The sequence below is a fragment of the Lactuca sativa genome, chromosome 3 (assembly GCF_002870075.4).
Source record: "Lactuca sativa cultivar Salinas chromosome 3, Lsat_Salinas_v11, whole genome shotgun sequence".
Lineage (NCBI taxonomy): Eukaryota > Viridiplantae > Streptophyta > Magnoliopsida > Asterales > Asteraceae > Lactuca > Lactuca sativa.
This window is the reverse complement of record NC_056625.2, coordinates 9,028,482-9,051,303: the sequence shown is the minus strand read 5'-3', so window position 1 is coordinate 9,051,303 and position 22,822 is coordinate 9,028,482. Positions and strand designations below refer to the sequence as shown.

At 29.8% G+C, this 22,822-nt stretch overlaps 3 protein-coding genes, 1 long non-coding RNA gene and 1 pseudogene across 4 annotated transcripts; 4 read left to right on the top strand and 1 right to left on the bottom strand.

The window, feature by feature from the left end:
- The first annotated feature begins 626 nt into the window (after nucleotides 1-626).
- Nucleotides 627-1,806, top strand: LOC111920871 (mitochondrial uncoupling protein 1-like; annotated as a pseudogene).
- Nucleotides 1,807-2,518: 712 nt separating this feature from the next.
- Nucleotides 2,519-5,098, bottom strand: LOC111920870 (zinc finger BED domain-containing protein RICESLEEPER 2-like). The gene is made up of 7 exons (XM_052769636.1): nucleotides 4,320-5,098; nucleotides 4,026-4,231; nucleotides 3,845-3,977; nucleotides 3,630-3,696; nucleotides 2,823-3,527; nucleotides 2,627-2,673; nucleotides 2,519-2,540 (listed from the first exon to the last, which is right to left on the bottom strand). The coding sequence occupies exons 1-7, from the start codon at nucleotides 5,096-5,098 to the stop codon at nucleotides 2,519-2,521; spliced, it is 1,959 nt and encodes a 652-aa protein (XP_052625596.1).
- Nucleotides 5,099-9,434: 4,336 nt separating this feature from the next.
- LOC111919487 (uncharacterized) lies at nucleotides 9,435-10,412 on the top strand. Its single transcript, XR_008231177.1, has 3 exons — nucleotides 9,435-9,699; nucleotides 10,023-10,105; nucleotides 10,258-10,412. It is a non-coding gene; the product is annotated as an uncharacterized LOC111919487 (long non-coding RNA).
- Nucleotides 10,413-17,703: 7,291 nt separating this feature from the next.
- LOC128132719 (protein FAR1-RELATED SEQUENCE 5-like) lies at nucleotides 17,704-20,686 on the top strand. The gene is made up of 5 exons (XM_052769635.1): nucleotides 17,704-17,842; nucleotides 18,430-18,974; nucleotides 19,165-19,220; nucleotides 19,286-19,439; nucleotides 20,366-20,686. Exons 1-5 carry the CDS (start codon nucleotides 17,704-17,706, stop codon nucleotides 20,684-20,686), a joined length of 1,215 nt encoding a protein of 404 aa, XP_052625595.1.
- Nucleotides 20,687-20,771: 85 nt separating this feature from the next.
- LOC111920868 (uncharacterized) lies at nucleotides 20,772-21,656 on the top strand. Its single transcript, XM_023916446.1, has 2 exons — nucleotides 20,772-20,792; nucleotides 21,039-21,656. Exons 1-2 carry the CDS (start codon nucleotides 20,772-20,774, stop codon nucleotides 21,654-21,656), a joined length of 639 nt encoding a protein of 212 aa, XP_023772214.1.
- Nucleotides 21,657-22,822: the final 1,166 nt, after the last annotated feature.

Genomic DNA, 22,822 nt, shown 5'->3' with positions numbered 1-22,822 from the left:
TTCATAAAAAAAAAATCACATCTTAATATAGTCAATTCATAATTTAGTATACAAAGTTCACAGCTTAATATTACAAATTCACAATTTAATGCACAAAAATTATATATTCACAGCTATATTCTCAACTTAAAACTTACATATATATATATATATATATATATATATATATATATATATATATATATATATATATATATATATATATATATATATATATATATATATAGGAGTAGGATCAAATGAGAACACCTAAAAGGTTGAGAACGCGAGAACAGATCTGGACCATCTAATTTTTAAGATGTGTGGCGATAATTACTTGTTATTTTTCTAATTATTAATACATTTAAATTTTAAATTTCAAATTAAAAAAATTATAAAGGGTATTCAGGTAAATAAACATTACCCTAATTTTGTAAACTCCTATAATTACTCTGCTCTATTCTGTTGACCTAATTTCATAAAGCATACAATCGACACCTTCATCACACGGCCGATCCCAATTATTTCCGTTTTCCTTTTCCCTTGCTTGACAGATGAACCATCCACATCGAACGATGATGCTTCCTGATTTCACCCCAAATGTTGATTTTTTGTTGTTTGCTCCTTCCCCCATTTGTGCGCTGCTGATGACGACGATTAAGCCACAAGGGTCGCCGGGGAATCGACACCCTTCCTTCCCCTCTTCCCTCTGTCTCTTCAACCTCTTCGAACTCGGAGATGATCGCAATTGAACACAACATCCTAAATATCGGACAGCACACCTGCGATGCGAGCCTTTCTTCCCTTCCTGTCGCCCTATTGCTGCCGTCGCGGGTGAGTATAGAATGGATTCGAAATAGAGAAATCCACCACCAAAACCCCGATCCCCAAAACCACAAATAGCATTTGATTTTGAGGTGTAGGTGGTCTTGCAATTGCTGTAGCAAATCCAATTGATCTAGTGAAGGTCCGTATACAAGCGGAAGGAAAACTTGCAGCAGGTGTTCCAAGGTGTTCCTCCGGGGCATTAAATGCTTATTCAACAATTGTCAAACAGGTAAATCTTTCCATCAGTTCAATTGTTGGTAATTTTTCTAAATAAAGAGTGAAATTTCAACCCAAATAATTGAAAATGAGTCAAAATTTGGGTATTTCAGGAAGGGATTCGGTCTCTATGGATGGGTATTGGACCTAATGTTGCACGTAATGCTGTAATAAACGCAGCTGAATTAGCTAGTTATGATCAAGTCAATCAGGTACTTTCTTCAACTTTTTCAGGTCAAATCAAGAATGATGGGAGATCCAAGCTACACAAGCACCATTGATTGTTTTGTTAAGACTTTAAAGAATGACGTAAGATCCATTGATTTCCTTTTTTTCTCCTTCTTCTTGACTTGATGCAAAAAGAACCACTTAATACAGAAAGTCAGAGAAATGTGGGTTTCCTCATTAAGCCAGCCCTACCTTTTTACGAATTTACCCTCAAGTAATGTTTCCTTTAATTTCATGTTAGCAGGGACCTCTAGCATTCTACAAAGGCTTTATCCCAAATTTTGGACGATCAGGTTCTTGGAATGTCATCATGTTTCTAACTCTAGAACAGGTATATGCACACACACACACACATCAATTCTATTGTATTATACTATTATTCAATTTCAGATAATCACTAATTATAGCTGTGAAAAATGAAATTGCTTTGTAAATTGATGATACTGCTATAATTTTTGGTACATTTTTCAACCAGATTACGAACACCAAGTTTGTTTATTGGGTCAAAAGACAAGACATATGAATTTGTTCATTGATCTATTCATCAATGAATAAGTAAAATTGGCTTAAGACGTTAAGCTCTTTTTTTAACTAACACCTTATTCATTTATGAACACTGAATATCATAGTTTTGCTTATTATATTACATTATTTTTTTCACTCATGTCTTATTCATTTATAAATATTGGGTTTGTATGTTGATACAGATACAATAGCTTGATCAGACAAAAATATACACATAGAAAGAATGCTATGGAAAAGGTAAGTCAAGTAACACAAAAGATTAAGGCGGTCTGAGAAAAATCATCGCCGGACTACCACGCCTCTGTGACTAGGGGTGTAAATGAGCCGAGCCGAGCCCGAACATACCCATGCTCGGCTCGAGCTCGTATGATTGTATGTTGGCTCGAGCTCGAGCTCGGCTCGTTTCGAGCCCAATTTCAAAACTTGTGCTTGGCTCGTAGGAAAAATAAGAAGCTCGAGCTCGGCTCGTTTAGTTTGTCAAGCGAGCCTAAATGAGCTTAGGCTCGACTCGAGCTCGTTTATGGTTTTTGGGCTCGTTTAATTTATTATCATATATTCAAGGGAATAATCCAAATTCTAACTTCAAAACAGACATTCATAGATTCTCCATTTGCATTGATTTAGTGTCTAAAATATAACCAAATATAAGAACATAAAGAGTAAAAGCTCAAATTACAAAAATAGTAGTTAAACTCCTAATTACTGAACGACTAGAAATAGAAAAATCTTCCTTTATGCAACTTCACTCCCCAGATACACAAAACCTGCAAAATGTACAAAGGAATCATTTTTTCAAATATTTTTCAGATTAAGAATTTGTTGTTTAACACATCTAATTACCTTCAATTACTTTGTGTTCACCTCAGGCAGTAAAACCTCAATAGGAAACTCCTCCTTCTACAAAATAAAAAGGTTGACAAATAATAATTTAAACTATTAAAATAACAATTATAGTGTGGTTTTGATTTTTTAAAATATACTTTTAATTTTTTATTGACTCCATGAACTTGCCTAATCCAATCTCCTCCGCAAATTAACATTTGTACCGTGTCGGACCCCAATGAAGCTCGATATGGATCAATAACTCTACCGCCGGCACTAAAAGTTGCTTCAGATGCAACCGTAGAAATCGGGATTGCAAGTACATCTCTAGCCATCAATGATAAAACACGGTACTTTAACTTGTGCACATTCCACCACTCTAAAGCATTAAAGGATTCCATTCCTGTTTGTCCTTTCTCCCTATAAACACCTTCTTCTAAATACATATCAAGCTCTGACTTTTCTGGTCTCTCCAAATCTGCAGTCTTTATGAACTCTCCAAATGCCTCCCATCCGGATCCAAGTGATGTACCTTTATTCAACCCTAAAGCATTTCTTTCATGTTCGCTTCCATGTGCTGCAGATTCCCTAACTAATGTATCATGCATCTCTAAATACTCTGAATACATTTCATAAAGTGCATTCTTCACTTCTTTAATGTTCTCGTCTGAATTTTGATAAAGTGTTGGAAAGCAAAATTCAACCAACTTCATCTTGAACCGTGGATCTAACACAGAAGCTATTGCCATTACAAGGTGGCACTCACCCCAATACTTGTCAAACTTTTCCTTCATTTTCTTCACCATATCACGAATAAAATCGTTTGTAGATAATGAACCTTTATCAAGAGATTGCTTCACTCTAAACACTTCAATTAGATATAAATTAGCAGTAGGATAATCACTATCCGAGATGATATTCGTGCACACCTAAGCATAATCGTTGGATTTACTCAACAAAGAAAATCATTTATTTATAAAATATTATGCATATTAAACACAAACCTTAAAAACCTTCAAAATTTCACATACGCTTTGAACATTTTCCCAATCTTCATCAGTTGGCAAGTGATAAAAATGTGGTTCATACTCTGCATACCTGAGAAAACCTCAATTAAAGTGTTAGTGAATATGAACATGTGTTAAAAACTTTAAGGTATATTTGAGTATACCTATCTTTGAACTTTAAAGCCATGCACAACATATCATAGGTTGAATTTCATCGTGTTGGAACATCAAGCATTAACTTCCGATCACGTATTTGCATTTGATGTGCAGCCTTTGAAAAATTTAGACGTCTACCCTCCGAATTGTTAATATAATTTATACCCTCACGAACATCACCGATGATATGATCAATTATTGCAAGACCATCTTTCACTAGAAGATTCAATATGTGTGCGCAACATCATATATGAAACAATCTACCACCACATGAAAGTTTTCGTACACGCGAAAAAGTTTCTTTCAATCTTCTTAAAGCTTTGTCATTATAAGCTGCATTGTCAACTGAGATGGTGAAAATCTTATCTTTAATTTCCCACTCTTGCAAACACTTGTAAATACCATCAGCAATATCAACCGCAGTACGAGGAGGAGGAACATGTACAAAACTTAATACACGTTTCTGTAATCTGTAGAAAAACGTTGAGATATAAATTAAAATATGATAGAAAGAAAAAGATAAATAATTAAATATTAAAATTGAGCAAGTTTTTAAACCTCCAATTATGATCTACAAAGTGTGCAGCAATAACCATATACTCAATTTTCTGATGCGAGGACTTCCAACAATTAGTTGTTAAACTGATTTTAGAGGCAGCTTTTGTAAGGGCTTTCAACCTTTTCTTCTCATGTTCGTATACCTTAAAACAGTCTGATGTAATTGTAACTCTACTTACTTTCTCAAACAATGGAGTAGCTGTCTTCATCATTTTCAAAAACATGACATCTTCCACAGTAGCAAACGGTTGCTCAGTACTTAGTATCCAATTAGCTATGGCCTCCCTCATCTTGTTTTCATCATATTTTGTATCTGGTCCGATCAATGGTGGTACAGAATCCACATCACACCCACTAGGCTGAAAATTTAGTATTTGTTGGTTTTTTAGCGATTGTTTATGGGGGATGCAACTGTTTAGGTGTCTTTTATATGATGATGTAGGACCTGAACCAGTAATAGCCAACCTTGACTTACAATGTTTGCATTCAGCTTTTTTCGTACCATCCCGGAGTGTAACTACAACAAAGTCGTCCCATACTTTTGATGTTTTTTCTATGTTTCTCATTAATTGTACTTCATCTTCATTGGTTTTGTTATTTTTTTCTCTCACACTTTCATTTTCATTAGGAATTTGACTTGTTGTATCTTCATTTGGAGTGGTTGTGTGATCCATACCATGTACTGATTGTGATGACGGATTATCAATCCCAACAACTGTTTCAACCCCCAGTCCTTTGTTTGGACTTAATAGATTTGTTGTAGACCCTCCATCATCCATTGAATCTTCATAAGAAAACAATACAAATCATAGTTACATCAATTTGGTAACTGGGGTCCATAAGAAAATAATACAAATCATAGATACATCAACTTTTGCAAATTGTCATGTTTGTGGTTTGAATCCTAGACCTTATTATGTTGGAGATCATAAATGTCATGTTGGCATATTGTCACTGGGAGGGGTAATTTCTAGTTTGAAATAAAATCTAAACACAAATAAAATCTAAACACAAATTTAATAAAATCTAAACCCAGTTGACCACAAGAACATTTTGCTCGTTTCCAACATAAAATACAAACATGTTGCATAGGATGCTTTTGAACATACAAACATGTTGCATAGGATGCTTTTGAACATATATACATATATATCAATTTCATTTGATCACAGGAATGAAAGGATGCTGTCGACATGCACATAATTTAGAATTCAAACATATGAAATTTTGAGGAGCTGCCGATTTCAATTACTAATTTTGACAAATGGTTGCAACATCTAATGCCAGTAACATTCAATCACAGATTCATAGTTGAAGTAAAACAAAAAACAAGAAATTCATTCGATCACAAAAATGACATGATGCTGCTGACATGCACATAATTTAGAATTCAAACATATGAAATTTTGAGGAGCTGCCGATTTCAATTACTGATTTTGACAAATGGTTACAACATCTAATTCCAGTAACATTCAATCACAGATTCATAGTTGAAGTAAAACAATTTTTTTTCCAATAATCATACCTGCCGACTGTTGAGAACGAGATGGATTCGGGGAACAGTTGAGAACGAGATGGATTCGCAAGAACAGGGGCAACGTCGAAGCCCTAGATGGTAAACTTCTAATCTCGACTGTCGTAGCCCTAGATGGTAAACTGCTAGTCTGCTAATGTCGATCACCATATGGGAATGCGAAGTAAAGGGAAGGTCGGCAAAGGCGTTGGCGTTGCTTTGTTTCCATACAAAGAATTAAAGAAGTTAAGAAAATTAATAATATAAATATATAATATAAGGATTAAGGAGTGAAGCAAAGGGAAGGTCGGCAAAGCCGCAAAGGGGTTGCTTAATTGCTTTGTTTCCAACTTTCCATACAAAGAATTAAAGAAATTAAGAAAATAAATTGTTAACAATATAAATATATAATATAAGGAGTGAAAAATATATTTATATTATAATTTATATAGGCTCGTTTAAGCCCGCGCGCCCTAGTCGAGCTCGATATAAAAGCTCGGGCTCGAGCTCGTTTAATAAATGAGCCCCGAGTAAAGCTCAGGCTCGGCTCGGGCTCGTTTAAATCGAGTTCGAGTCGAGTTTTTAATGAGCCGATTTCGAATAGCTCACGAGTAGCTCGGCTCACTTACACCCCTATCTGTGACCCATCGGAGATCCACAACGAATCAATCTCTTTGACCAAGGAAGCCAAAGCCGATACCATATTAGAAATTCTTTGTCTCTTAATAGTGTTTTCTATTCATTTATGAATAAATGTGTATTCATTAGTGATAAAATGTGTATTTAAATGTATTCATAAGATTAAATGTATATTCATTAATGATTGAAGCAATTCATATTTAGATGTTTTCATTTATGGTGATGTTTTTTTAATTGTATTTTATTCATTTATGAATATAAATTAATTCATCTATTCATTCAAGATTATTACCGGTTTCATGTATGACTACAAATATATATTTATTCATGCATGATTAATAATATTCAGATAAAATGATTAATGTGTCAGTTTTTTGATGTGGTTGGTAAAAAAAACTTAAAGCAAAAAAAAAATAACGTTTTTTTTTTTAAATTATGCTAAAAACGTTTTTTTTAATCATTTTATTGATTTTGTTAATTAAAAATATATTATATAGGTTCCTAATATTTGGGTAAAAAACCTATTAATCATATTAAATCCCATGATTTTAGGAATTAATCAACTACTCATAAATTATCCATAATTAATTATATTGTAAAATTCCTTTTATGCCCTTATATGATGATTGGTTCACAACTGTTTTCGCGTTCTCAACCTTTTAGGTGTTCTCATTGGATCAAACATAATTAAAATAATTAAAATAAATTAGTAAATTCTTTGTAATTATCTAAGAAGAAGAGTTTTTATATTTTGAAAACATCTTTAAATAAATAATTGAGACAATTTTAAATTCTTTGATTACAAATATATTTATCAACTACATAAATTTTCACCTAAATGAAATGATGTTTGGAAACTATTGAAGGAGAAAGGAATAAAAAGTTAAAACAATTTTTATTTCTAATTTCTATAGCCAATGCTAGTTGGTGAATTACACTTTACTATGTAAAAGTAGTGATATAGTACATCTATTTTTCAGACGAGTCTAATAGGTATTGACTTTTTAATTATAATCTCTTTATTTTGAGTATTTGTGCTCACACCACGAACAACAAGAGAGAAACATATCCCTTAAAGATAAAGAATATTAGTCATCTGAGAAAATAAAAAATGTTATAAAGTTATGATATTATTTTATCAGATTATAATAAACTCATAATTTAATTCAAAAAGAATCAACATTCACAACTTAACAACAGTTTAAACTAATATTAACAAAAGCAAACGACAAATGAGAGATCAAAAACGTCAAATTCACAAAGAAAAAATATAAAAAAAACAAAAAAAATGCATCAGAGATAATGATGTACAATCAATTCATACAAATGACACACCTCAACACAATTCCATGAGAAAAAGGTTATTATTTTGCTAAAAGGTATATCATGATATTTAAAAATTAAAACCACTGGTAAAGCAAAATCATAACTCTATGTTCAAAATATGCATCAGAACACAAAAATTTCAAGCACAAAAGCAAATTTGAAGTCATATTACATTGATCTGAGTGAAACTCCACTGGATTTACAAAATGCTCATTGTGAAGGACATAATTTCAGGCCAGGAGAGGTAGAGAGCATCAACATCGATGAAGACAATAGGAAATGCATCGATCTGAACATAAGTTATGACTTATGAAGGCCCTTAGTGGTCACAGAAGAACAAGATAGTTGGATGTGGTCAAAGATAAAGCACATCTGGAGAAATCAGAGACAAAACATATCTAGAGGGAGGCGGTTTTGGTAGATCCTCATCACATGTTGAAGTTGTAGAGCTGGAGAACGGAGGTCGTTGATGTAAGAGCATCAGAGAAGAGAGAAAATGATGACAAACGACATTTTCTAGTGTTTTGGCTAGGTTCAAGGTCGAAAACAAAGCACACATCACAAATCTGAAGGAGTAGAAAGTCAGATTTGTTGTTTCGGAGGTGATAGATGTTGTTCGAGGTATATAACAACAGTTGGCAACAATGGTTACAGATCTGGTGGTTGTTTGGCGTAGATCTAGACCTGAACACTTCAGACCTATAGTAGGAAATCATAGATCTAAACGCAAATATTATAGATCTGAGCCGAAAATCTTAGATCTGGTGGGAGGAGATGTCGACGGTAAACCGGAGATGCAACGAAGAAGAGGTAATGATGGTTCTAGATCTGAAATTTGTCATTGACGGTGATAACGGTGATGAGTTCATCGTGTGCGGTGGTGATGAGGTTGTCGGCGGGGGTGGCGATGTCGGCGGCGGCGGCGGTGGCGATGTCGTCGGCGGCGGCGGTGGCGGTGGCGGTGGCTATAATGGAGTTCATCAGAGGAAGTTGAAGGAGATGAGATAGTTTTTTTGTTCTTAGCTGTTATAAAAAAATGTTATCTGATCAAACTTAAAAGTAATGGAATAAATTTTACATAATGACCATTTTGTCCCTATTGTGTATTTTTTTATTTATAAAAAACTTAATAAAAATCAAAAATTAAAAAAAAATAAAAAACCTTAATTATAAGTTAAAAATGAATGGTTCTTAGGTTCTTAATCTTTAATGGTTCTCATTTGAACCTTTATATATATATATATATATATATATATATATATATATATATATATATATATATATATATATATATATATATATATATATATAGAGAGAGAGAGAGAGAGAGAGAGAGTTAGGTTCAAATGTTTTCAACAAATATTGTATGCCTAAATGCACCAATGAGAATTCAAGAAATAATAAATAATTAAATAAATCAATAAAGGGTATTTTGGACCTTTTGTACTTTTAGTTAAGGAAATCATTTAATTGAAATCCTACAATTAAGGAAAGAAAATTAGTATTTTAAAACCCTAATAATAACCCCTTTGGTTCATTGGCATCTACAGAACATTGACTTCTTCCTCCAGCTTCCATCGACAAGTATTCTATCCCATTCCAAAGCTCTGGTGATCGAAAAAGAGAGGGTGGTCACAGCCGACACCCTTTGCCAACAATTATGATGTCACAACCCAGAGAAGGGTTCACGGAAAGGAAGACGACAATTGTTGAAGGAGGCGGAATCCGACGAAACAAAGAGGCGGCATCCGACTCTATATACTCGATGAACCCTAATTAGTGATTTCTTATTCTCTTTATCTTTAAATGCTAGATTTGGATGTACTCGATTATAATGTATTGCTGGAAATCATCGCCGCCTAACATCATTATCAACCACTGTTACTCGATCTATAGTTGCAGGTAATTTTTTTAAATTCTTATTGATTTACCAAAATTAATCTCTTTTGGACCAAAATACTCATTAAACGTCATTTGGCCATTCTAATTTAAAATTCTAACCAACACTCATTTTGGTCGATTACTTTTGGGAGATTAATATTGGGCATTGGTAAGGAAAAAGGATTGACTGGGTTATTAAAAGTTTGTACAATTATTGATTGCCGACTTTGTTTATATTTGAAAGTTTGTTGTACAAATACTAAAATAAATATGTTATGAATTTTTTTCCCAGTTGAGTTCACAATGATTACGAATAGGTTGATGCTAGTTCCTTATTCTGTCAGAATTTGCAGTTAAATACATTGAGCATATCGAGAAGAAACACAGGGAACCCGAAGAATGTTAGTTCCTTATTCTGTCAGAATAGGTTGATGCTAGTTCCTTATTTTGTTTGTTGGGTATATTCTTGATAATACAAATTCTTAAAGAATATTCTTGCAGAATAGTTTATTTTGTAAGAATATTATTTGTTGTATTTTGATAGAATTGTAGTTAATTATTTGTATGTTTAATGTGCAGGTTTTACAAGTGTATCACTACAAATTACTTGGCAATGAATTTTTGGTAGAAATGGCTTCAAGAATGGCTTGAAGACCTGATGGGAAAGGGTTGAAGAATGAATCAAAGAATGATCACACTCATTTTTTAAGAATGTTGTTATTTTTTAAGAATTATACTTGATATTCTTTCAGAATGTTTGTTATTATTTAATGAATCACAATCATACAATGTAATTTTTTAATATATTATTAGTTTAAGAATCGATTTTGTGTATTCTTTCAGAATGTATTTACTAGTTTACGTTTGGCATTCTGTCATTCTGATAGAATAAAATCGAAAAATACATTTACTAGTTTATGGTAGACATTCTATCATTCTGACAGAATAAAATCGGATTTTTAAATTTGAATTAATTTAAAATATTCAAATTTTTAAAAAAATAAAAAAATTAATCATCCCTAAAAATCCGAAAATTTCCTTTTTTAATATAGGTTAATTGACTAAAATGCCGTTATGCTAAAATTTGTGTGATTATATGGTACACGCTATCCTATTCTACTACCATAGACCCTCAAATCATGACATTTGATTATATTACATCCGATGGTCCAGATCTTTGCATTCTGGCACACAATAGTTAGTAAAAACAAAATAACCTAACCATATATATATATATATATATATATATATATATATATATATATATATATATATATATATATATATATATATATATATATATATATATATATATATATATATATATATATATATATATATATTGCAAGGGTTGATGTTCGTAGCACTAGAGATGTTTTAAAAAATGGCAATTAGCCACATGCAAATTTTAGGTAAATGCATGATTAACTAACAAATATGGATAACAAACAAAGAGTTAGGTTATCCATTTTATTCTTCTATTTTTTGGTTGATATACAACCAACTCTTTCCCTTAATTGGAACTTTGTCAGCAATTTAGAAAATTATTTAAGTATTTATAAGATAATTTGTAACAATCTTTTATAATATATAGAACAAAAAATTCATGTGAATTCAGATCTACATAATTATTTGAGATTAAATGTTAGAATGGACAAATGTGAAATTTACCATGATTATCTTTTACGAAAAAACATTATGATTATGATTTTTATTTGATTATCTCACGCCGCTTTCTATTTTAAAGAAAAATAATTGAATTATTAGAACTATCAACAATAGTTTTATAAACTTTAATTTAGCTACAATTACTTTAATATTGATTGAATTAAATATGAAGATAATGGTCGTATGATTTTAAGATGAATTTTATCAACCAATCTGATTGAATTAAATATGAAGATAATTATGTATGATTTTAAGATGAATTTTATCAACCAATCAAATATATGCTTGAACGTATCCATCTATACTACGATGATTATTTATGTATATTTATTAAGCTTGATTTTTTTAAAAATAATTTATTAATGAAGTTCTAATTGCTTATACATCTAAATATATGGATCCCGTAGGAACCTAGAAGCTAGTAAGAACTCTAAGAATAATTTTTAGTCACTCATTTTGTTAAGCAATAACGTTAAATGTCGTCTTTAGGCATTATGTAATTAATGTGTGACGCACATATGCGGAACATAATAGAAACTTGATGATGTAATTGCATCCTATGAATATCTCAGTTAAATTGTTTTTTTTTTCATAATTATTTTTAACTTTATAATTTTTTTTAATAAAAATGTACTTGATTTTTAATTTTATTTGTTTTTTATTTTTATTTTTATTTATTTATTATTTAATTTTTTTAAATATTTTTAGTACATTTTAAAGTTGCTTGTGTTTTTTTTTTTTTTTTTTTGTTTTTTTGAACTAAATATCGGTTAGTGTTTTTGATATTTAACATTTATAAAACTATCAAATAATAAGATTTTAAACTGTAATGTTTCAATTTTTAGATTAATTTTTTCATTTTTAAAATAATATGATCTCCCATTTTAATAGAATTATAATCAAGGTAAAACCATTTGTTCATAAATTACAATCCCAAGATCCGAGTAATAAAGAAAAATCATCGTAGAATCTCAAAACATAAAACAGCTGATGTGCGTGCAAATTCACACCTTTACCTTCCCACGATCAAATAAGTATCTGAAAAATATTTAATCAACAACTATAAACACAAAGTTTTAGTGATTTTCCCAAACTACCATATACAACAATATACAGACAATGCATACACATAATACTCTTCAGCACAAAGCTAGTTCGCCCCTTTAGCCTTCAGCATAAAGTTGTTCCGCCACGAGTATCTTCGCCTTCAGCACAAATTTGGACCACCAACAATTCATAACATGATATGTCAACATATATCAAACTCATAAACATAGAATCCAACACAACGTGTAACTGACTAATTAGTATACCTGCCTACTAGTATACCACATCATAATCACATCCTAACATATAGAGGACACATACTGCAATATATAGTATAGTGAGAAATCCCACCAGAATCCAAGAGCTGAATCCAAATATCCGAGGTATAACGAATCAGCTACCGAACCACCAAATCAATCAAAGACTAAAACTCGGTCTATAACTCAAAATCCAATAATTTGACCAAAAGTCAAACTAGTTAAAAAGTCCATGGTCAACCATCACCGTATCACGACTAGCTCCTTGGTCTCTCCACGGCCACTTAAAGCTAATACATTCACAACTAGATCTTGCAACCTGTATCACGACCTGCACACCATCGCGTCGTGGTTTACATCCAAACAAGTCAATCCATTAAGCCCTTAATCCTTAATGCCAAGAGCTTCAAATCTCATGTTTAAATCGAATGATGATGTGCATGGATAAAGTTTCCAACCTTATCTATTGCTTAAGTCCAAACAATGAAGATCTTAAACTCTAACTTTTCTAAATGACCAAAATGAACAAAACACAAGCATGACCGAAATGAGTGTCAAGTTATCAAATTTGTAAGACCACACGGCCCAAAAATCATTTAGAACTTAGCCAATGGTTATAGAGTTGCTCAAACTCCAAGAACATCCCTCAAAAGATGTGTTATCCTCAAATTTACGGTCATTTAAAAAAATTTTATTTATGCTTATTTTAAAAACAACGTATTTCTTTTGTTGCGGAATTGGTCCCAAAAATATTATTTCAATGTAAGATAATATTAACATTAAACATTTCCGAAGAAACATTTGATATTGATATTCTTTCAAAAATTAGGATGTCATAACTGATACAAAAGATAAGCAGAAACAGAACTTACATTAATTTACACTAGTGATTTACATCTCCTCTAATCTCTCAGTGTAATGTATCTTCGCATCGATACATGTGATACAAATTAACTGAGCGGGTCAGGTTGGGAAACCTAGTGAGATACATAGGATTTTCAACCCACAATACTATAATCTTTAATTATATATTCTTCAGCATTCAAGTAACCTCATTACCCCATTCTCGTTATCCTCACTTTCTAATCCTAGTATGGTGACCTCGAGAGATCTTTCCTAAAGGATCTCTATCGGCAGTATGATAATATTTTGGGTAAGCACGACAGTACAAAAGTACTTGTATAGGCACGACAGTACAACAATACTTGGATAAGGCAGTATAAAAGTACTTGGATAGGCACGATAATATAATAGTACTTGGATAGGCATGACAGTACAATATTACTTGGATAGGCACGACAACACAATACTACTTGGCTAAGCATGGTACTACAATAGTACTTGGCTAGACACGACAGTATAATAATATTTTAGATATGCACCACATGTCACGACTTACTAATTTGCACAACTCTCAGTTAACTTATCACAACCACTAACTTACACGACCCTAGCACATCCTCTCATTTATTAGAACACACAACCATTTACTACTCAATTATATTATTAAGTATATGATTAGAACAAGGACCTTTTTGCATACGGTCTTCTCTACGTCCTCTTCTCTCACCCTCACCTGATGATACTCAAAACGAGTATGGAACTCGTAATGCCATCAAGGACCTTTTGCATACATTCTTGAACTTGGGACCAAAATACAACATAAATGAATTAAATGAGTTTAATTTAGAAGTACCTCACATCAGGATGTTACAGCTGATATGACGTTTTTGTATTTATCTGTAAGATTTAGGTATTTTCCGACAAATGTTAATTGTTTGCAGGTTAAATAGGTAAAAGGAAAGAGAAAGCAAATTCCCCCCAAAAGAGCGTCCATTTCCAAGCTCCCCCCCCTCCTCTTTTCTCTATCCTCATTTGGTAGGTTTTTTAATCACCCACTTCATTTTTTCATTTGGTGGGTTTTTTAACCACTCACTTCATCTTTTTTCTTTGAAAAGAAAACTTGTAAAAACAAAAGTTATTAAAATTTAACTATCTACAAAATAAGCACAACCATGAAAATTTGAGAAAAAAATACTTTTTTTAAAATAATCAAAAAAAAAATTCTTCAAAAATCATAAAAATTTAAGGGATACTTTTACTCAATATACTAGTGACTTTGTAAAAATAATTTTTCTAAAATAAGTTTTTGAAGTGTTTATTTTTAATTTTAAGAAATACTAGTTTTAAAAACATATTAAACATAATATGATAAAAAATGTGATGATTCAAAATACTTATGATTAAAAAAAAAACTTTTGATTCAAATGGTTTATGATCCTTAATTTGTTATGATATAAAAATATTTTGACACAAATACTTTATATTCATTACTTATGTCTTTTAAGATTCAAAATTAAATAATTCAAAAATCTACTCTAATAAATGAAGATCCATTTTACCACATATCAATTTCTCATAAGTTTTGACATATGTCATTTTGTGGTATTTTTGAAATAAATAATATCCACATGTCAATTTGTAGGGTTTTTTTTTTTTAATTTTTCAAATTACAAAACCACATAATACATATAGTTATATAAGTAAAGTATTAAATATAATAAATATGATCATAAACTGCAATAAATATTTTTTTTCCATTCTTATTTTAAAAAATACTTAATGTTTATATTTTGCTATTTAATTTTTTTATTTAACCCATATAATACATGGGTATCACACCTAGCATATAATGACACCTAATATTTTTTGAACAAAAACTTTAGTTAATTGAATATATTACTGATACGAAATCATATGATTCAAAAATAATTTGATGCAAAATACTATGATTCAAAATAATTTAATTCAAAACTTTATGATCCAAAAATAGTATGATTCAAAAATATTAATTTTTTGTACTCTACTAATAAACTTCAACACCGACTAAAAAAAAAAGAAAAAAAGAACCTCGATCATTGTAGATTCACACTGTGAATCTAAACTGTAAGTATTTCAATTTTTAACATTCACAATGTGAAAAAGTTCGATCAGTTCAGATTCACGTTGTGAATCTGACTTTTTATTATGCATACTGTAAATCTAAGAAAGTTCACAATGTGAATTCGAACAGGTTAACAATATGAATCTGAACAAGTTCATAATGTGAATCTGAACTGAAATATCGTTTTTTAACAAGAATATGAATCTATTTTTTTAAACAAGAATATGAATATATGTTTAAAAAGTACCAAAAAGTATGAATTTTGATATATTTATTATTATGTTTTTCTATAAAAAAAAAAAAAAAAAAGTAGACCTTAAGGTTTCAACAAAAAATGAAGTGCGTTTTTTTTCGACAAAAAAGTTCGTTTTTTATTTATCATCAAGGATCTCTATGGAAATAGGACGAAAAATCGTGAAAAACGGTATATTCAGTTTTTTTTAAACATAGCTTAAAAAATATTTTAAACGAAAAAAAGAAAGTGAGTTTTGTTATAATCCGGTGCATGTACGTTCATGCTAAAAGTCTACAACCTTTCCTTTTTGCACACACACACACACACACACACACACATATATATATATATATATATATATATATATATATATATATATATATATATATATATATATATATATATATATGTTATTGACTATATATTGTGTGCATGTACGTTTGATTGTGGACCAATCATTTTAGTTATTTTAAGAAAGTAATTAATGCATATTAGATATTGAAGATATAATGAGTATTAATTAAATCTTCAATATTTAATATGCATTAATTACTTTCTTAAAATAACTAAAATGATTGGTCCATAATCAATCATGCATGCACATAATAGATAGTAGAATATTTGAACTTAACTCTCTCTCTCTCTCTCTCTCTCTCTCTCTTTTTTTTCTCTCTCTCTCTGTCTCTGTCTCTTTCTCTCTCTCTCTCTCTCTCTCTCTCTCTCTCTATATATATATATATATATATATATATATATATATATATATATATATATATATATATATATATATATATATATATATATATATATATATATATGGGGGAGGATTCACTTGAGATTAAAAAACAGTAGAGATCTTGAGATTCAACCTCAAGCATATATTTCTTATTTGTCGCTCTAATGCTCTATCCTACCGGCAGCAATAACGTATGTCTAATCATAAATGATTATATGACAAATATGTATAATCATATAGAATTATACATACTTATATGTATATGTGTAATCATAAATGATTATACATATATGTCTGTTCACAGATTGAGTAATAAAAAATGATTATGACAGTTGGTGGCAGAAGAGGTGGTGGTGACAGAGGTGGCGGTAGTATAAGTAACGGAGGTGATTGTGGTGGGGTCAACTGATATCAGAGGTGATGGTAGTGATGGTGGCGGTGGCGGATATGGTGGTGGGATGGTGGCGAAGGAGAAAGGAACGAGCGACACTGTATAATCATTTATGACTATACCAGGCTTGTCGTGCCGGTACACCAGAGGGTTAGAGCGGCAGATGTGAAATACATGTCTAAGGTTGAATCTCAAGATCTGTATTTTATTTTTATCTCAACGAAACCTACCTATATATATATATATATATATATATATATATATATATATATATATATATATATATATATATATATATATATATATATATATATATATATATGGGATGGTTTCCTTGAGATTAATAAAAAAATTAGAGATTGTGAGATTAAATATCAGCCAATGGAACTTAACGTCAACTGTTAAATGATTAAGGGGTATAATAGTAAACTTCAAATTAATGTTCAGAAAGCAAACACCTTCCTTCTCTAAAAATCATCATATCGCTAAATCATCGATTTTCAGTATCAGTCACGTAATCATATCATCTAATCTTCAACAATTATTCAATATAATAAAAAAGATCCTATTTTTATTGAATCTGTTATCAAATTAATCGCAATCTTCAAATCGAAAAAAACGATCGAAACAGAGCATCAGTTCATATCCTCATAAATACAAGATACAATCCTCAAATCGAAGAAATAAGCACCTCGCAATCATAAACAAAACATTTGAAAATTGAATCAAAATCAATTTTCATAAATGATGTCGAATCCAAAAGAAATTGACAAGTCGATCGCAACTGATACTATTATAGCTGAAATCAATTCATCTCGTAACGACAAACAAATCGATTCATTTTCTTTCACTTCTGAAGAACTTCAAAATACGATTCGTATTGAAGGTACAACTAATTCGTTTTAATACTACATATTACATTATTGTTTCTACACTTCATTCTCATTCTTTTATTATACAATACAAATTATGAAAAATCATATATGATTATACAATACAATATGTGATTTAATCATATAAGGATGAATAATCATATATGACTTTTCATATCTATGATTAATCATATGTATTTATAGTTTTTAATTATGATTTATCATATATGTTTTCAAATTGAAATCTATATTAATATTATATTTGGATGAATAATCATATATGATTATACATCATAAAATATGATTGATCATATATTACAAACTACAAATACATATGATTAATCATACATGATTAAACAATATCAAGTTTGATTATTTATAAATTAATACGTATAATCATTTATGATTACATAGTATATTATATGATCAATCATATAATACAATGTACAAATACATATGATTTAACATCTAATAGTATATTAATATCTAAAATCAAATATGATTTTTTATACTAAAATATAAATACATATCTTTAATTACATATGATTATTACAACATAAAATTATATAATAACATATTTGTCATTCCCTTCTTTTATCAGGTGAAAGTTCAAATTCAACAAATGAATCATATTGCAGTAACAAAATTGAAGAATCTGAATATAAACCAGATGTCCCTATAGAATTTGTACCAGATTTGGAAGTAAAAATGTATACAGATTATGCAGAAATGGCAGGTTCTCATACAAGACTGACTAGCCAATCAAAATACTATAGCCAAATAATAAAAGAAAAATATGTTAAATGCAATAGGGGTGGAAAGGATAAACCAAAACCTTGTGATACGTTGGCTACAAGTTCTATCAAGAGAAAACCAAATTCAAACAAGATAATTACTGGGTGTACAACAAAGATTATATTTGAAAATGTTTATGGAACAACAAATTACAAAGTTGAGAAATTCTTTGTATTGCACAACCACCCACTGGAAAGTATAGAGGAAAGACCTTATACGAAAAAGGCAAGAAAGATGTCATATTCTGAAAAAGAGTTTGTAGTATGTGCATCAAAAGCTAAAATTGGTCCGACAATGGCTCACAAAATACGAGCAGTTTTGAAAGGAGGATATGAATATGTAGGGGCGAAGGTAACAAACTACAAAAACTTGAGGAGAGGAGTAAATAGAATTTTATGTTACAAGGATGCTCAAATAATGATAAACAAAATGAATGATCGTAGAGATCATTACCCAAATTATTCATTTAAGTTCCTATGTGATGGAGATCTGTTGGCTGCTATGTTTTGGGCAAATGAAAGAGAATAGACTTTTTATGTAGAGTTTGGAGAAGTTATATCTTTTGATGCAACTTTTAGAACAAACAAGTAAGTTAATGTATATAAATTTAAACATACTATTTAATCAAATATGATTGTACTAAACTCATTTTCTTTATATAGGTATAAAATGGTATTTGTTCCATTCACAGCAGTTGACCACCGCAAGAAATCAATTACTGTTGGTGCTGGGTTGCTGAGTAGAGAGACAATTGAGTCGTATGAATGGTTGCTTAAAGCTTTTCTTAGAGCTCATGAAGGGAAAGCACCAAAAATTGTTCTAACTGATCAAGATGCAGCAATAAAATAAGCAGTGGAATCTGTCTTACCAAATTCAAGACACAGACTATGCATGTGGCATATAATGAAAAAACTGCAAGCAAATGTATAATAAAAATACATTATATAATCATATATGCTTATATAGTATTATGAAAGATGATTCATATATGACTTATCAGATATCATACTATATAACCATATATGATTAACTATTCTAATAATATGAATTATCAGATACCATACTTACTGTATAAACATATATGATTACATAGTATGTAATATGATAATACAGTATATAATCATATTATTAAAATACTTAATCATATATGATTAATCATATATGATTGATATAATGATATATAATTAAGTATATTTTAGTAATATGATTATATAATCGTATATGATTATAAATGATTAATCATATATGATTATAATAATATAAGTTATCATATATCATACTATGATTATGATGATACAGTATATAATAATATATAATCATATATGATTATATAATACGATTATATAATAATATATGATCAATCCTATATTACAGTACATATATGATATATGATTAATCAAATATGATTATTCATACATATATGATATATGATTAATCATATATAATCATATATGATTGCATTACATATATGATATATGATTAATCATACATCATATATCCTACACTACAGTAATCATATATGATTAATCATATATGATTACTCATATATCATATATGATTAATCATATATGATTACAATACATATATGATATATGATTAATCATACATGATATATCCTACATTATAGTAGTCATATATGATTAATCATATATGATTGATTAATCATATATGATTACTCATATATGATATATCCAAATAGGTATATAATTTATACTTATATAAGCAAAGTTGTTCATTCATAGGTTACTGGCGATATATTTAAAAACAAAGACTTCAAGAAAAGATTTAACAAGCTTGTTTGGAACATGCATATCAAACCTGATGAGTTTGAAAAGAAGTGGGATTTGATTATTAATGAATTCAATCTAGAAGATAAAAGATGGTTCAATGATATGTTTGGATTACGTGACAAATTGATACCTGCATACTTCAATGACATAAGAATGTCTCAATTGATGAAAACCACTTCAAGATTAGAAAGCATGAGCTCCTTCTTCAACACTTACTCTCAATCTGGAAATTTACTTTTACATTTCATGATGAACTATGACACAACAATTTAAAAACAAAGAAATACACAACATGAGATTGATCATCAATCAAAGAAGGCGGTATATAAATTTATTTCACCACGACCAATAGAAAAACATGCTGAAAAAGTTTATACAAGTACATTGTTTTATGAAGTATAGAAAGAAATCTATAAAGGTTCTTGGTACTGCCAATACGAACATCTTGGAACAAAAAATGGATGAGATTTATACAAAGTGGAACAACTGAACAAAAACAGTGATCTAAAAATAGAATTTGAGGTAATATATTCTTATTTTAAATTTTGTTGAATCAGCACATAATATAAAAAAAATATTCAGTTATGATTATAAAACACTTAATGCTTTAACTGCTTTTGAACAGGTAGAAATAAAACTTCCAACCAATGATGTAAAATGTACTTGTGAACACTTCAACCTCTTTGGGACTTTGTGCAAACATGCATTCAACATACTCATGAAACATGGAATTAAGGAGATACATGAACAGTACATTGAGAATCGTTGGAGAAAGGATGTGATATCAAGGCATTATAATTTTGGTAGACATGTATATGATATAGGAGACAGTGAAATTAACAAATCTGTCAATCAAGCATACTACAACTTTGAAGCATGTTTGGAATACGTAAGAAAAAATAAAGAAAAAATGGATTTGTTTGTTAAGAAAACAGAAAGCATGATGAAGGAATATAAAAACGATCCTACAAATGAATTGCAGAAGAAGAATAGGACAGATGTTGAAGAGGTAGGAAAGCTCATGGGCATAACTATTCCAAAAGACATTGACATCAATGTTCCAAATGTTCAAAGCAATAAAGGATGCGGAAAGAAAAGTAGAATTCAAAGTGTAGCAGAAATAGCGTATAAAAATTCAAACAAGCAAACTAGAAGATGCTCAGGATGTGGAGAAAGGGCTCCTCATAACTTGCATACATGCCCAATCAAACTTGCAGCCGAACAATCATCAAAAGATACATAGATATTTACTGCTTTAATCAGTAATGAATAAGTCATAAATTTTTTTAAAAAAATAATATACTTTTTGTTTAGTACACTTTACTCTTTTTATAAAACAGAATTTACTATGATTTTGTCTTCTGGATTTAATCTACTTTGATAATTCTTTCTTTGATTTGATAATATATTCATTCATGATTAAACTTTTATTAAATGTTACTACAAGCATTTAAGATTACATATAACTATTATTCAATACATGTAATCATTACACATAACCATATACAATATTCATCTGTATAACCATAAAATATTATGTAATACTACTTCATATGTTTTGTTTAATCATAATTGATTAAAAATATGATTACACATAAAAAACATCTAAGCATTACATAAAACCATATACAACAACATCGTTCCTAACAAATATACAACACTGCTCATAAAAAATCTAAAGATAACATATTCATCATCATAGAATAACATCAAACATGATAAAATCTTCAATAACAAACAATTTCACAAGTCTAAAATATCAAGTTCCCCATTTTCCAAGATTCTTGTTCTTCATATTCCTAGCTAGATTTTCATACAGATTGTAGCTGACTCCAAGAAGTCTTCCACCATTACTTAGAAAGATTATCTCCATTGAACCTAACAAATCTTTACTACATATCTGATGTAGAGAAATGTTGTTCATTAAAAAGAAATATTCTTTAAATGAACAACATTCCTCTACTTCAAAGACATCCAGTAAAGATCTGATATGTTCAATGAAGATAAACTTTTTAAGTAATGATGGAAGATGCGTTCTTGGAGTCAGCTACAATATGTATGAAAATCTAGCTACAAATAAAAGAACAAGAATCTTGAAAAAATGGGGAACATGTTATTAGATACAACAAAATTAGTTCTTTTAGACTTATAGACTCCATATTTTACCTGAAACAAAATGGAAGTTGTTTAGATCATAAATAAATAATGGTGATATATAAAAATTAAAGAAATTAATAAACAAAACTAACCATTTGGAAGTATAAGGAATCATCTTTGAAGAAATATAAGGCGTAGCATGAGGCTACCCCCTTTATACAAACATAATCACTTATAAAAAAAAATACAATATATGGTTGTACAAATCAGTTTTCATTTATAAAGAAAAGATTCTTCAATACAAACACTAAA